This window comes from Phalaenopsis equestris, unplaced genomic scaffold (assembly GCF_001263595.1).
Source record: "Phalaenopsis equestris unplaced genomic scaffold, ASM126359v1 Scaffold000873, whole genome shotgun sequence".
Lineage (NCBI taxonomy): Eukaryota > Viridiplantae > Streptophyta > Magnoliopsida > Asparagales > Orchidaceae > Phalaenopsis > Phalaenopsis equestris.
Window position 1 is genome coordinate 718,139 of NW_018165313.1, and position 16,074 is coordinate 734,212.

Genomic DNA, 16,074 nt, shown 5'->3' on the forward strand with positions numbered 1-16,074 from the left:
AATTAAATTCTATGAATTATACATCACAAGCATATGATGATGAACTAATAATGTCAAGTTTAGCTTAGACAAAGACCTCAATTTATACTTAAGCAAAACAACTGGTAAATGAACATGAATACAAGTGTATGTGCTGTTCTTCTAATGCATCATTTTCAAGACCTCGATTTTTATCAGTGCTCTAGTCATTATTATAAATATTTATTTTAATATCTTTTGTATGAAAAACAATCTTGATATCAACATGCAATAATACCATGCGACGCTAAGTCAGACCGCATTTAGAAAATAATTTATTTATTAATGGTACAATAATTAATTACAAATTTAAACAGCTGGTCATGAATTCAGTATGAATGCCCCCTCTAAACCAGATCGCATTTAACTGATCATAGTTGACTGCACAAGATAAATTTCGAAATAAATTACGCCGTTTTTATGGTTATTCATAAAGAAATACTGTTGAAATTTAGAATAATGCGGAATACTTAATTTATTGATGCAAAAAGAGGTATAAGTACTCATTACAGGACTTACTGGTAAGGAAAATAATAAAAACAGAATACAGTAGAAAAGGAAATGAATAATAACAAAATATAAGAGACAACTAATCTCTCTAATTAATGAGAGAAATAAATAGAGATTTTCAATATCCCTCATATAATTTATAACCCTCTAAATATAGAGTTATAAAAAATATGAAATATAATCATTAGTATTTTCAAGATCTTTCAACACTCCCCCTCAAGTTGAATATGGTTGAAAATCATATTCAACTTGAATTTGAAAACATCGACTGCAGTATGCTGACTGTGATATGCTGACTGGACAGGTAGCAACAATTTGTCAAAAAAACTCCAACAATTCTCAAATCGTAAGTGCCGAAGCCGAAAGTCCCAAAGCTGAGAATGCCGAAGCCTAAGAGTGCTGAAGCCTAAGGGCGCTGAAGCTTGAGAGCTCCGAAGCCGAGAATGCTGAACCCAGAGAGTGTCGAAGCCTGAGAGTGGCCTAGACGAGGGCTAAGCTCAATTTCGAGTTATTGATGAATTCGTAAGTCACCAGTTGACTGATAATTGCATGAAAGCTACAAGAAGGCTACAAGGAGATTGCAGGAAAGCTGTAGAGGGCCGACGACAGTGCTCAGGAAAGCTGCAGTGCTTGGAGAATGCTACAATAATGCTGCAGGAAAGAGCAGTGCTTTTCTTGGGAAGAGCTGGCCAAAATCTGCAGGGAAAAATTTGTTGAGGTAGATCCGACGGCGAGAAAAGCTGCATGAGGGAGGTCCGACGGTGAGAAGGTCGCAGGGGAGAGAACCGACTGCAGGAGTAAGCACGAAGGTCCAGTCAGCGGCAGATATGTCCGCAGAAAGTTATGGCGGCAGGAAAGGCCGCAGAAGGGAATTTCACCGACAGGAAAGACTACAGGAGGGAGTTCCAGTGGCAGGAAAGCCATCAAGGGATAGGTCTGACTGTCAGCAGCGAATAATTTCCGGTGGAGGAAGGTTCGTTGCTAAGAAGATTCAAGCAACGGAATTTGAACAAAGGAGCTCATGTAGGGAGAAGTCTGATGCTCGGAAGAACAGGAGGAGCTCCAGAGGAGGGCCTGCAGATTAGCCAAAAAGGATGTGGGTAGAGAATCGATTGAAAGCCTGCAATTGAAAAAGATCCGGACAAGAGGAAGAGATCAGACAGAGGGCCTGATGAACTTGGAGAGGATTGGTTGTTGTTTTCTACAGCTTGTTGCTTATGGGATCACGAGGAGATCCTGCTATTGCTACTATAGAGAGAGGATGCAGGCAGAAGAGGGCCTGCAGTATGGAGGTTCAAGATTCCAAGGAGAGCGGTTTCCTGGAAGGAAATCGGGAGATCCCCTTCAACCACATAATGAGTTTTGGTTTCAGGAAAGTGAAGATTTGGCAAGGAGATCTGGCAGAGCGGACTGCAGGAAAATCTAGCAGGAAGGAGATCCTACTGGGAATTTCAGGAGGAAGGAAACCCTGCATTAGGTATTGAAGATGCAAATAGAAGGATCTGGGTAAGAAATAGCAGCAGGGGGATCTTGCTAAAATTGTAGGGAAGTTCATTAGAAATTGCAGAAGAATGATCCAGCTGGTAGTTTGAGCATTTGACTGGCAGAAAGGAGAAGTTGGCCACCAGAACTTTCATGTTTATCGACATTTCCTCCTTCAGTTTGGTTAATAGATTGCATGCAAGGAGGCATATGGATGAATGGATCCCCTATAGTAAGCTTCTCCATCAACTCGCTCTCTGGGTCGATCCCATAATAGTCGTCGTAAGTTGAAAATAGGGCAGGTGGTGAAACTCCTTCATCCAGACCTTGACCTTCTTCTGCGCGTCATATCCATGGGAAAACTCATGATAAAGGTGAGCGGATTGACGGAGGAAAAATGCATCGCGTTTAAAATCCCAGCACGAAGGAGTCGAAATGGAGTCCATGTGGGGAAGCTGAAGGGTAGAGATAGCGAAATCGGAGGGCCAATCTACGAGAGCGAGGCGGTGCTGGCCGCCTTTGGAAACTCCTCTTTGTCTGAGGCTAAGAATCTCATGCAGAACCTTTAAAGGCAATTGGGAATAACATGTTTTCTTGCTTGTTAATCTTCCCCACAATAACAATAAACAAGTGGAAGACATAAGCAACGAGCAAGAACTGCAACTTGTGATGCATTTAAAATGCTGAAGAAGTTGGGCAATAACATGGTCTTCTGCAGCTCCGCTAGAAGCAATCAGCTTAGGCAGAGGCCTTAGCCTCTCATCTGCACGGCATCCACTGATAACCTGAAGATCTAGCGCTTAAAGCCACTGTAAAATCCAATTCTCCACCTCCAAGGAAAATTCAAAAATTCCGCAATAGAAGGAGGTCCAAAGTTCAGAATTTCTGTAGCAGAAGGAGTTGAAGACTCCTAAGAAGTAGTCAGAGGAAGACTTGATGGAAACAGTTGAAGGAGGAAGAATCAGTCTAAAATGTCGTCAGTCATACTATGAAAAAAAATGAAATCCCTATAAGAGGAGTGAAAGAAATATATTTTTTTATTGCAATCCAGCCTTTCGGTTGCAAGTGAAACCATAACTACCGATAACCGTGACGAAAGGAGCTCCGACGCATCATCGATGAACCAATGTTTGAACAACCGCTGCAACAAAAACGGATCCGAGAGTGCCGATTGGTTCGCTTCGCAAGAAACAAACAGAGATGTCAGTGCGGAGATAAATCTGCTCGGCAGCTTGACAGAAGAATTCAAACGGAGAACCGAGGTTTTCGGGGATAATGCGAAGTTTTTAGTGGAGGTTAAGTCTGGGAAGGAAGAAACATATCTGGATCTAGAGAATGAGCTGAATCTCCCCCCTCGTCTCGAAGGATGGAGGCGAGCATGCGGTCGAACTCATCTTCACCGAGTTTGGACAATTGAATGATGAAGAAGCCCTTCATCTGCAAGTTGACCAGATGAAAGAAGGAAAGGCGTCTTACAAACAAACCACAAGAAGAAGGAAGATCTTTTTCCAACTCAAGATGCGTGCGTGAATCGGATGGAAGAGAACCCATTTCAACTCAGACGATTAAATGAGGAAGAAGCTCCTCTTGGCTTAGACGATTACCATCAGAGGAGGAAGAGATTCTCGCAGCTCTCGTCTGACTCGAAGGGCAACAGAAATATTGCGAAGGGTTCGAGCTCTTCTGGCTGACGAAGCAATCGTTGAATCGATCGAGCGGCGAGCCAGCGGCCAGTGAACGATTCGAACAGCTCGAGATCGAGCAGCTCCAAGAACGAGCGGCACATATTAGGCGAATAGCTCCAAAATCGAACTCTTCAGGCGAAGCAGAGGACTCCGAAGATTCAAATTCTCAATATTCTAAATATTTCCAAGCTCACCAGGAGAGAAGAAGAGTGCCCCTCCCTTCCTGCACAAAGTATGGCAGGAAGAGAGTCCGACAATTCTCGAAGGGAGATCGGTGACTAGAGTACGAAATTAGACTCTGATATCATGTTGAAATTTAGAATAATACAAAATACTTAATTTATTGATGCAAAGAGGGTATAAATACCCATTACAAGACTTAATGGTAAGGAAAACAATAAAAACAAAATACAGTAGAAAATGAAATGAATAATAACAAAATATAAGAGTGAGCTAATCTTTCTAATTAATGAGAGAAATAAATAGAGATTCCCAAGATCACTCATGTAATTTATAACCCTCTAAATATAAAGTTATAGCAAAAATGGAATATAATCATTAGTATTTTCAAGATCTTTCAACAAATACATATACAATTAAAATACTCTTTGACCAGAGCAATGCGCGTATCGAAAGATGGACTTTTTAAAGCAAAGTAGGGGTACTCAAAGCAAAAACAATACCAGTCAACAAAAGCCGACCAATTAAGGGTTGACCGGCCTAGAACCCGATCGATTAGAGAGCAACTAATAAGAAGATGACTAACATTAGATCGAGTGGTTAGAAGTTAACAAATTTAAGAGAATCAGTGGTATAAGCATCATTTCACAATAAATTTTTGTTCCCCTCTCAATATAAGGAATATTAATATAGAGTAATTTTTGAAAGATGGGACGGAATATATTGTCATGTAATCTCTCCTACTCTCTCCTATTATATGCTTATTCCTGTTTGATTTATAGTCAAATATGGGATAAATAATATCAATATATATATATATATATATAGATCTTACCAGTGTTACAATAATATGCTAAATCCAAATTATCAGCAAATATAGAACTTAATATCAATAAAGTTAGTCACTGTTATCTGGAATATGATTATCAAAGTAATTAATCTGATTACTTCTAAACTCTGAGTATGATAATTGGTCGATTGTCAGCAGATAACGATTACATTTAAATATTAATTAATCAGATCCATTATTTTAATAATTATATTTCAAATAAGAGTAATTAGATTCCTAAATTCATTACAGGCTTTTCAAATTTATAATAACGAGATTCATTCAGAATTTAACTAATCACGATCTGTTTAAGATTAGCATTTAAAGTAATCATTATTAAAAACAGTATTAAGATTTATTATTAATTTGACTGAAAATAAAAAAAATATTGCTACTTAAGCAAATTATAAAAAAGTATTATCAAGGATTATTATTCGAAAAAATTGTGTTAGATTATTTTCTTACTCAAAATTGGATTAAATTGGAATTAAATAATTAAATTTACTTTGAAATAAGTTGGATATGAATTGTTTGATTATCTAAATATTAATTTCTTCCTGAATTAACTTGAAATAATTTAATACCACGGCTTTATTATTCTTCTTCTTATAATTCAATCGCTCAAGATTTCTTAACAGTGATACACTCGCGCCAAATTTTTCTGTTCCGATCCTCCGCTGCATTGCGACCGTTGTCTGCACGTCCGGACTCCGAACAGAAAAATCGCTCTAAACTCGCGATCATGAAGAGAACTATTTTTTTTTTTTTCTTTCGAAAATAAATTTTATCTTCTTAGAATGTATTTCAAAGGGCGGATTTTATTTAATAGTAGAAAATTTAAAAATTCATTTATTTGATAATTAATTACTGACATAGCATCATCTTCTGCGTCAATAGACCATCAGCGAAGGTTAATAGTGTATAAAAATAATTATTTTAAAACTTGTTGTCCAAATCTAATCTAATTTTCTTTAAGATTTAATTACAATTAAGTTGTTATTTTCTAAAAAATAAAAAGATATATATATATTTATATTTGTTATCCATTCACCACTTAGCTCGGCTATTGGAAAATAAGACATTGACAAATATTTAAAACAAAGAGGAAATTTCTTGGAAAAATATTGCTGACATAATTGGGCCACTTCCCATCAACATATACGGCTGTTTCAATTTTTTTTTTCTTTTTACATAAAAAATAGGGGTTTTTACGTAAATAGCATTCAAAATTTTCATATTTACCTATCTGACCCCTAAACTTTCATAATTACAAACATTTTATGGAAAGTAACACTCAATATCACTTTTTTATTGTCAAATTCATGTTTTCATCCACAGGTAAAGCGGTATGTGTGTAAAAAAGAAAGTTTGGGGGTGACATAGTTATTTGTATGCTGCTCTTGGTGCATGCTAATTGATATGTGATTTGAGATATAGGTGTATGGTTTAATAATGTTCTGATCATGCATGAATTTTATTCTAATGTTTTGACTTAAAAGTATATAGTATTTAATTAACAAATTTTAGGATTTGGTTTTGAAATTTGAAATGCTTTTTTTTTTTTTTATAAATTTATTATTGAGGCAATGAAGATTTAATGAAAAATTACAATACGAAATTCATTCATTTTTGCTTGTCATCATCAATCTTTGGAAATTTCACGTATTGTGTGTTGAATATCCGTGGTAGTGGACTGAGAGATTAGCATTTTTGTTTTACATGAAGGTTCGATACACACACAAATAAAGAAAAAATTATTAAGAGGCGCCAAGTTTAATTTTTATGTATATAACCAAAATAAAAACTATGAGATTTCGCCTAATTGAAATGATTCTGCTAGTAAATGTCATTTATCATAATCATGACTATTGATATAATATAGCAAATATATACTATATAAAATATATTTCATGATGATAGGTGGAGGGGCTTGGAGGTAGTGGAGTAGTTTAATTTCAAGAGATCATATTATGATTTGGTTAGGCATTTTTGTTTCGCATGAAGATTTTATAAACATCCTTTTTTGAGGAGAGGGGATAAAAACCAAGAAATTTATTATAATCATGGTATTGAAGGCTGAATAAACTCTTCGGGTGGTTGCACGTTTCAACATGGTTAGCAAAATTATGGAACCAAGTGAGCAATCATGAGCATTAGTGTTGACGATATGCATTAGCTATATAAGTCATGACAAGCATAAATTACTAGCTTGCATTAGCCTTATAAACGATTATGTGTATGGATAGTATGCATCAACCTTCTAGGCAATGTTAGGCGATGAAGTTAGCGAGGTTTACGTAGAAAGCTAATAGTGGTTGGTGGATTTTTTATTTTTTATTTTTTATTCTTTGATGGATTGATGTTTGTCCACCATAAATCTTCAAAACTTCCATCTAAATAGTCAGATATGTCATTTAAAGAATAATATACCTCCCCAAGGAGAAGAAATATTATCTTGACAATAGACTCAATCATTCGGATAATGAAATCTATTAAGAGTTATGGGTCTACGTGAACTATATTTTCCCCTCACCTTACATATGTAAGATAAGGTTTATTTTATTATAATATCTAATATCCCTACAAGGGCAAACCCTAATAGTTAATTACATATTCAAAGCTTTGAACCCTACAAAAACTCAATTAAAATATTGACATATGTTACTTGGATTTCAATGTGTGACTTTCAAAGTTAGAGTTAGATAAATTGAGCTCGAAAGTTGGGACATACAATCCAATGATGATGTCTCATAGAAAGGCTTGGGCTGAGGGATTTGACCCATAGGAAGGACAATTTACCCATAGGATTATGATTGAAGAAACTTTGAATTGAAAACAAGGTAGAATCAAAAGAGTTTAAGACCTGATGGATGAGTTTGATTGATTGAAAGTTTGTCCTTGGATTGGTTTGAGTCGAAAGGAATCCCTAGACTTAATGGTATAATCAACTAGGAAAGATTTCTAGGAGTAGATGAGAATCCCAGCTAGCTCAGGCTTTATAAGGAGCCTAAATGGGTGGATTTATCTAAAATTTAGAAACAACACTCCTGATTAAGTTGCTCATGGCTTTCCATCATCCCCAATGGGTCGGTATCCTTCAACTATGAACCAACCTTATAAATTAGAAATTGATCTCCACTTAGTGCCATAATAATGACAAATAAAGGGTTTTCTTAGTTAATAGTGGTTAGTGGTACCTTTGTCAGTAATCATGAGTAACTTCATCCTAGAGCTTCATCCTAGAGCAACCACATAGTTTCTTAGGATAAAACTATTTAATTTATACGTCATGGTCATTAATTATTGCTACGGATATCTAGTAAACTAATCCAGACTTTTAGACCGAACTAATCTAAGTTATGTGTAACCCTCAGTTTTATTTCTATGTTATCTAATCTAGGGTTCGTGTCGGATCTACCTAGCATTGGTTATTATTTTTTTAAGTTGGCGGATTTTAGATTTTTGTTTAGAGTTTGATATTTATTTCTTGGTTTATTTTGATTCTAATGTTTTCGACCATGGTGAAAATCAAAATTCTTCTAAGTTCAAAGGTTTTTCAAGTGACATATTTTATTAAAATTTTCACGAGAAGAACCTATATTTGAGGTTCCCCTCCTCATTTGCTTTTATCATTTGTTATTTGTTTTTTTAACATACAGGAAGAGCTATACATGGTATATGAAGAACATGAAACTTAAAACATGACTTAGATTGAACATGAAATATGAATTGGATTATACTTGAGAGATATGTACACTACACATGAAATTAAGTTAGTTGAGATTCATGCTTAGGCTAGAATTGGGCTAGATTGAGCTAGGGTTAGCTTGGGTGGGCTAAGGTTTGAGACTAGCTAAGGCCAGCTAAGTTTAGCTCGGGTCAACTAAGTTTAGATAAGGCCAGTTAATATCAACAAAGGTTATATTAGGTCAGCTACAGAACAATAAGGTTAGCTAAAATCAATTAAGAATAGTTAGGTTGAGTTTAGGTTAAATTATGTTGGATTAGGTGATTGGGCTAGGTTGGGTCAAGCTAGGCTGGGTTAGGTTGGGCTTGGTTGTGTTAGGTTGGACCAAGTTGGGTGAGGTTTGGTTGGACTAAGTTGAGCTTGGTTGGGTTGAGCTAGGTTGGATTAGGTTGGGTTGGGCTAAGTTGGGCTAGGTTAGACTATGTTGGGTTGGGTTTGGCTAGGTTGGGTTAGATTGAGTTAGGCTGGGCTAATTTGGGTCGGACATGTTTGAGCTATGTTGGGTCAAGCTAGGCTAAGCTAGGTTGGATTAGGTTGGGTGGAGCTAGATTTGGCTACGTTGGATTAGCTTAGGTTAGGTTGGGCTATATTGGGTTATGTTGTGTTAGGTTGGGCTAGGTCAGGCTAGGTTGAGATAGGTTAGATTGAGTTAGGTTAGGCTAAGTTGGGGTAGGTTAAGCTAAGTTGGGCTATGTTGAGTTAGGTTAGGTTCGAGTCAGGTTTGGATCAAGTTGGGTTAAGATGGGTTCGGGTCAGGTCAGGTTCATGTTAGGTTTAGTTCGGGTCAAGTTGGTTTTTGTTCAGGTCATATTGGGTTCATATTAGGTTCGAGTCAGGTAGAGTTCAGGTCGTGTCGGGTCATGAGGTTAATGTCAGGTAGGGTTCGGGCCAGGTCGGGTTTGGTTCAGTCATGTTTGGTTTCAATCAAGTTGGGTTAAGTTGGGTTTGAGCTAACCTAAGGCTAGCCTAAGCTCGAGCCAAACATAATTACTTCACTTAATTATTTAACTTGAGTAAAATGAAATACAAGGAAAAAGAGGCTTACCGAACCGACAAGCAACCACCACAAGCATCGTAGAGGAAGAGAAGGCTGGTAGGAGCAACGTAGGAGAGGAGGGAGGAGGAGGAGAAGAGGAGGCACATCAAATGAGAGTGAGCATGGGACTATTTTTAGGCGGCTAGGAGCGGTAGAGTCGGTGGCGGAAGCGGTTGCCTTCCATGGATCGACTCTTACGACCATCGATTGAGGCAAAGATTGACAGTCTTGCTTTCCCCGACAATTGGAGCTCCCACGGATCACCAATAGAGCTACCGAAGGCCAAACAATACTTTGATTGACAGAAATCGAGTGGGAAGTGCACGCAAGGACCAACACATGTGTGCTTGTTACATTTGTGTCGTGAGTGCACCACATCAGCTTGTGTTTATAGGATTGCACTTGCGTGCTGGGGGTCACCTAGGTGGGCGCGGGCGTGCATGTGTCACCGATACCCTCTGGATTTTGGCCAAAATGACAACTTAGTTAATCTTTAAAGAAAGAAACTCAAGGAATCCAGTGATAATGTTGATTTTCGGTCAAAATAATTCCCAACATGGGAAAATGCGGGTCCCACCCCAAAAAAATTGAGTTTTTGGACAAGAGCTCCGATAAACTTTAAATTGGTTAATTTTGATGTTTTTGGTTCAATTTGATTGTCTTTTATGTTCATTTTGAGGGTGAAATTATAATTATTATCCAAATAATCCCAACTATCGTTTATATTATCATAATCTAAATGAGCCTCAATACGGAGTCCAATTTAGGCATGGAAGAGGCTCATTTAAAAGCTTTTGATGATTTAGATTGATTCACGGAGTTCGTATTCCAAAACGATGCTCCATTTGAAAAATCTTATGTGGGATGAATTTTCGTGCATCAAAGCTCGTCAAGCAAAATTTTATGTAAAAAATTGTGAGATAGTCACCGAAACTTATGTCATACTATTCATGCGTTGATAATAAACCAAATGTAGTTCAAGATATGAAATTTCAAGCACTACAATGATTTGTGAAGGAAAAGATAATTTCATAATATAAAAATGATAATTTTAGAATATTCCCTTATTGAGTTGCATTTTGGTCCAACTTTAGAGTTTGATTTAAGTTAATTACATTTGATTTCTATTTTGCATGTTTTATTTTAAGTTTATTTTATATCCATGAGGTGAATGAATGATTGACAAAAAGTGAGCAATGGTGTTCAAAAGATCATATATAGTTAGTTGTGGTGGCTGAAAGATTATACCTAGCAATGCTGATCAAAATATGATAATTAGGCAATGGTAGTCAAGAGAACAATAATCTTGTGGTAATGATTAATTAAGCAACAATGGTTAGTAGCCATAGTTAAGCTACAATAGTTGAACAATTGTAGAATAACGAAAATGGTCAAGTAACCAAATTTTGACAACTGTGGTCTAGTGATGATGTTTGGGAGATCAAAGTCGAGCAACAGTGATCAAACAATGATACTTGAGTAAACATAATGAAGAAGTGGTGGTTAAGATATTATTGTGGAGAGAAAATGCTTGAGCATCTTTGCTCAAGCAACAATAATTTGATTTAGAGATGGTGAAGCTTGATGGTGGTGGTGGTTTAATACATGTAAATTGATGGCAACTGTTGCACGATGACAATTTAATAGAGATAGTCCAACGAATTATCAATGAACTTCAGACTGGGATTATCTTATGCTGACGATCGAGAGATGATATTCCAATAAAGACAATCCAACGACAATAGTCTAATAATGACGGTTAAGGAAGAACAATATGTCAACATTGATCAGACAATGATGGTCTAACAATAATAATTGAGTGGTAGTGAGTAATTCAAAGATAATACTCTTATAATTTGATCATATAAGATAAACAAATTTATAATATCTCCATAATATAATAAAGAAGATATATATGATACGGAGAAATATAAAATATATGAAATGTGAATTTATAATTTGACAGCCTATAATCAAGGTCCCAAATATCCCCTCCATATGTTTAAAAAAATATGAAGGCCGAAATAGAAAATTAATATATTTAGCTTAATCACATGAGATTAAGAAGTCTAAACATCTTCAGACTGAAATAGAAAATGGATGTAGAACAACCATATTAAAATAATTATAGTTTCATACAAAATTCCTTTGCCATTAAATTATTATATTGAAATAAAAAAGTTTGTGTTTGTTCACAAATTTAACATATTATTAAATTTTGTATAAACTATTAACAAAATCACATACTTTTGTCAACATGACTTTGCTTGATATTCCTAATTGTCGCACACCTAAATTGCCTCCAACTGATAATATCATTCATAGTGTTAACTATATGTTTATGTTACTATTCAATCATTCAAACTAATATAAACATAGCCATTACAAGGTGTCCAACCCATACACATTTTGGAGGGCTAACAAGCCTCAAATTTATTCTTGAAATCCTAAGTGTTCGACCAAAGCATGCAAAAGAAGTAGATTCAAGCCATAAGAAAAATTTTAAAAAAAAAATCAAATATTTAAAATTGGATGCCACATTATTTTTGAAAATTGAAGAACTAATGCGTTCATGGACATTCATTAAAATGTACACAAGAAAAGATATTATTTTGCACATTGGTCTCTTTTTAAAATAAAATATTATTTTGAAAAGATATTATAACTTAGCACTGTGTTTCTTGCACTATTTTAGCAATATATACGCACACAAACACACCTATATAAGATAATTGAGAAAATTGGGTTGAACTCAATTGAGCCCATCTTCAAACTCATGATTATTAAAATATTGTTGGAGCATCAGATACTCAGCACACAATTCTTACCTATTTACCTATCTCACATTTATGATAAATTATTATTATTTGTGTTCGGAGTTCAATGATATGACGTCACGTGTCAAATAGTCTTCATCACAATACACTGACATTAGCCAGTATTAAAAGCAGCTGGGCCTACTTGACACTTGGTGCCCCATCATTTTTTTCATGTTTAGGGGGGTGTTTGGTAGGTATTGATTTAAATTAAATCCTGCCAAACATAAGAGCATCGAAATTAAATCCAATGATCCGTCAAAACAAAATATTTTTGAGTTCTGTCATTAATGTTCGCGTTAAATAAAGGACGTAAATTTTGATTTATTAAATCAACCTATGATGTAGATTTAATGACGTCGCTCACCATTATTCACCGTCCTTCACAAGATTTGCAGATTGTCCGTTAAATTTGAATTTAATAAGATTTGATAAATTTTATTTAACGTAAAATAAAGTTGCAGCCTTAAAATTTCATATTTACATATAAAATACATAAGTTTTTAATATCGCATAAATAATAAGATTAATATCACATTTAAAAAATGAAAACACAACCATTGTTAAAGTCCCAAAGGTGCTTTGTATGAAAATATGAAAGTAGGTGTAAGATATGTAAATAAATAAAAATTGTGTTCTTAACCGTTTAAATTCCGGTTATTAAAAATTTAAGTTTTACGTCGAACAGCTGGCTGTTGGCCATGGACCTCACGCGGACATCTGGTTCCTGGAAACTGGAGGGCTGCATCCCCACGCAATATGCCAGACGGGCGCGGCGCTTTATGTTCGTCAAACGCTCCTCCCGGCAGCGGACTCCTCGTCCTTCCCTCCAAAAGGCTCCGCGCAGGCTCCTCGTTTCGACTACGGGAACTCAGGAAACCCTAACTATCTGCAGTGGTTGGCTTTTTGTTTACAGAATAACTTAATATCGGTTTGGTGGAGATTGTAATGTTCAAGTGATGGATGAAAGGGAGATACCGATTTCATCTGAAATCCGCGATGGGGAGACGCCGTCTAGGTACTCCTTTATTCTTCCTACTGTCTGCAAACATGGTCCAGCTTCCAAAATTTGTTTTTTGTGATCGAATATGTTGTTAGCAAATAGAGCTGGGGTTTGGTGATCTATGACTTTGTGCATTTTGATAGTCTTGAAAGTTATGTCTCTTTCCGTATTGTATGGATTCTGGAACTAGGGCGGCAGTGTTAGATGGATTCGGGATGATGCCGTTGTTTTGCACAGCTGAACTCTTTTGATTTGCATTACACGGTTATAGTCTGATAGTTTTAGTCAAGAATAGGTTTCTTTGATATTAGGAAGCGTAAGGTTTCATTTATGTTGCTAAATCAATGTTTAGGAGAACACTTGACATGAATGAAGCCTGGCATTGAAAGTTTGAAACTTAATTATTGTATACTTAGTAGAGATATAATTCTTTGATTGAGGTGAACAAGTCCATGGGAAGAGAAGATCTACTGTCTGGTTTAGTCCTTTGTCTACCTTTTGTCAGCATTACGTGAATATTGTTACCAAGAATTTTAGGATTTTGTAACCTTGTAGTGAGAATGTTTTCTGTATATATTGATGGAAATATGCGATTCCATCAAATATATTTTTTTTCAAAGGTTGAATCAATCAAATAACAAAATTTGAAAATTTATAAATACAATTTACATACCTCCAGCCATTGAGTTGATCTCATTTATGATTGATTTCGAAATCTTCTAAACCTTTTTTTCACTAAAAAAAATGATAGTGCATGTTTCTTAGTAGAGAGGGATTTGGGACCCAAAATAATAATTTTCTATTTTTATTTCTGTTTATCACAGTAAGTTTTAAAAGAACTGAAAGGTCAGTTTTAAAAACTAAATTAAAACAGTTTAAAAAACTTTTTTCACCATGGATAAGAAACTTGGGCCACTTTTAATTACGGGAAACTAACATAATATATGCCTACCTATTTGGAATATTCTGCAATGCGTGTGGCTTTGACATATATCGTGCTAAACCTCAAACTAAAATTTGAAATAGTGACTTAGAACTTCTTGTATTGTCTGATCGAGAATATATTGATATGATTTATGATGCTTAATTGCAAGTAGTTACATACTTATATGTGCTCGTTAGCCTGTTGGTGATGAACATTTGAAAATTTTTGAGGAATGCTGTGTTCATTTTATTAATTCTTAGATACCCCAACATTATCATATCGTACTAGCCATAAAAAATTTAAATAATTTGTTAGCTGTTGTGCCCTTTTCGAAACCTAAACAAATATTACAATGCTTCAAGTGCAAAAAAATTGGGTGTCTTAGCATATGATATGTTATCCATTTTTTGGTTGGGATAATAATATTGATCATGATCATGATGGTTATATGTGTATTTCTCTCCTTCAATACACACCCACGTTCATGAATTTACTTGCCTATAATTATTGTACTTTTTTGAAAAAGCTTTGTATTCCCGCGTGAGATCATATTATATCTTTATTTTCCATCATATCTTCATTATTCAGCGCTTGTTATGACTAAAAGGTTGCAATTTTTTTGCAGCTTCTTTTTCAATACATAGCAAACCTTTGGTTGATCCTAATATTTTTTTTGTCTTCAAAAACTTTTTTTTTTCAATGGTCAATATTATTTAACTTATGGTTGCTATCTTCTAAGACTTTTTTTTTTTGATATGGTAAGGATTATTCTAATTTCTCTCTTTTATCCTGCATTCTATTTCCCAACTAGGTGCGAGTTATTGTCTATGGTGAAAAAATACTCGAACTTCTCAGAATCAACATCAGATGATCAAGATGCTTCAGATTCAAAAATGGATGAAAGGTTTTGGCATGAAGTGTTAGATATGTATTTTGTTCGTGGTGCTGCATCAAAAGAAAGGCTGGAGGATGACCTCATCTTCTTTGTTAGAAATATGGTGTGTAAATGAATTGACTTTAAGTGTTGTTTGGTTGTATGTTTTTAAAATTCATGCTTCTTAAAAGTACATGAGTTATTTGGTTGGAATCAAATGCCTTAATTTTCTTGTGTTTGTCAGTATACATTTCAAATACATTATAAAATATTCATCTCTTTGATCCATTTGATTGGCTCGAATGGGGCTAATAGTGATTGGAGGGGGCTCGGGGAAGGTTGTTGGCGGTAAGGGGTTTGAGTAATGCTGCGGATAATTTGAGTGTGCTCAGGAGAAAGACAATAGTAAGAGAACAAACCAAATACAACTTGGAGGGCTTGTGGGAGGTCAGGGATGATGAGTGAGATTAGTGGAGTTCTTTGACAATGGATGGAGTGAAAGATGAGGCAATAGGAAGGGGCAAGGCTTGTTTGATGTGGGGAGACTCGAGTGAACTTGGCAAGGAGGAGTCTTTGATAGAGGTTTGCAGTGGCGAGAGGGTCTTTTGGGAGGTTGATGACGGTGAGAGCAGCTCGGGGTAGTTACTGATGACAGGTGATAGGAGGGTTTTGGGGGGCTAGCAATGGGATTTGGAAATTGGATGATTTTATTGATTACCAAATGCATGAAACAAGGCATGTTTTGGGTATTTTTTAGTACTTCAAAAGTTTACTGTGTATTTATTTTGCTTTAGCTAAACTCCAAAAAATTTAAAATCCAGGTAAATGGAACACATGATCCTCCTTATACTTTTGACGAAACAATTGCTCAATGTATTATATTTTTTCCAGCTCATTTATCTTCTATTCTAAGCTGCTGACTTCTTTCCGCATATGATTTCAGAGATTTCTTCCACTCTTTCCCCATC

At 35.6% G+C, this 16,074-nt stretch overlaps 1 protein-coding gene across 1 annotated transcript in view; it reads left to right on the forward strand.

Moving 5' to 3' along the window:
• The first annotated feature begins 13,000 nt into the window (after positions 1-13,000).
• LOC110031984 overlaps positions 13,001-16,074 on the forward strand; it is a 38,707-nt gene continuing 35,633 nt past the window's right edge. The window contains exons 1-2 of the mRNA XM_020735463.1: positions 13,001-13,322; positions 15,044-15,230. Of these exons, the coding sequence (XP_020591122.1) occupies positions 13,264-13,322; positions 15,044-15,230 (246 nt within the window). The 5' untranslated portion in view covers positions 13,001-13,263. The remainder of the gene's footprint in view (positions 13,323-15,043; positions 15,231-16,074) is intronic.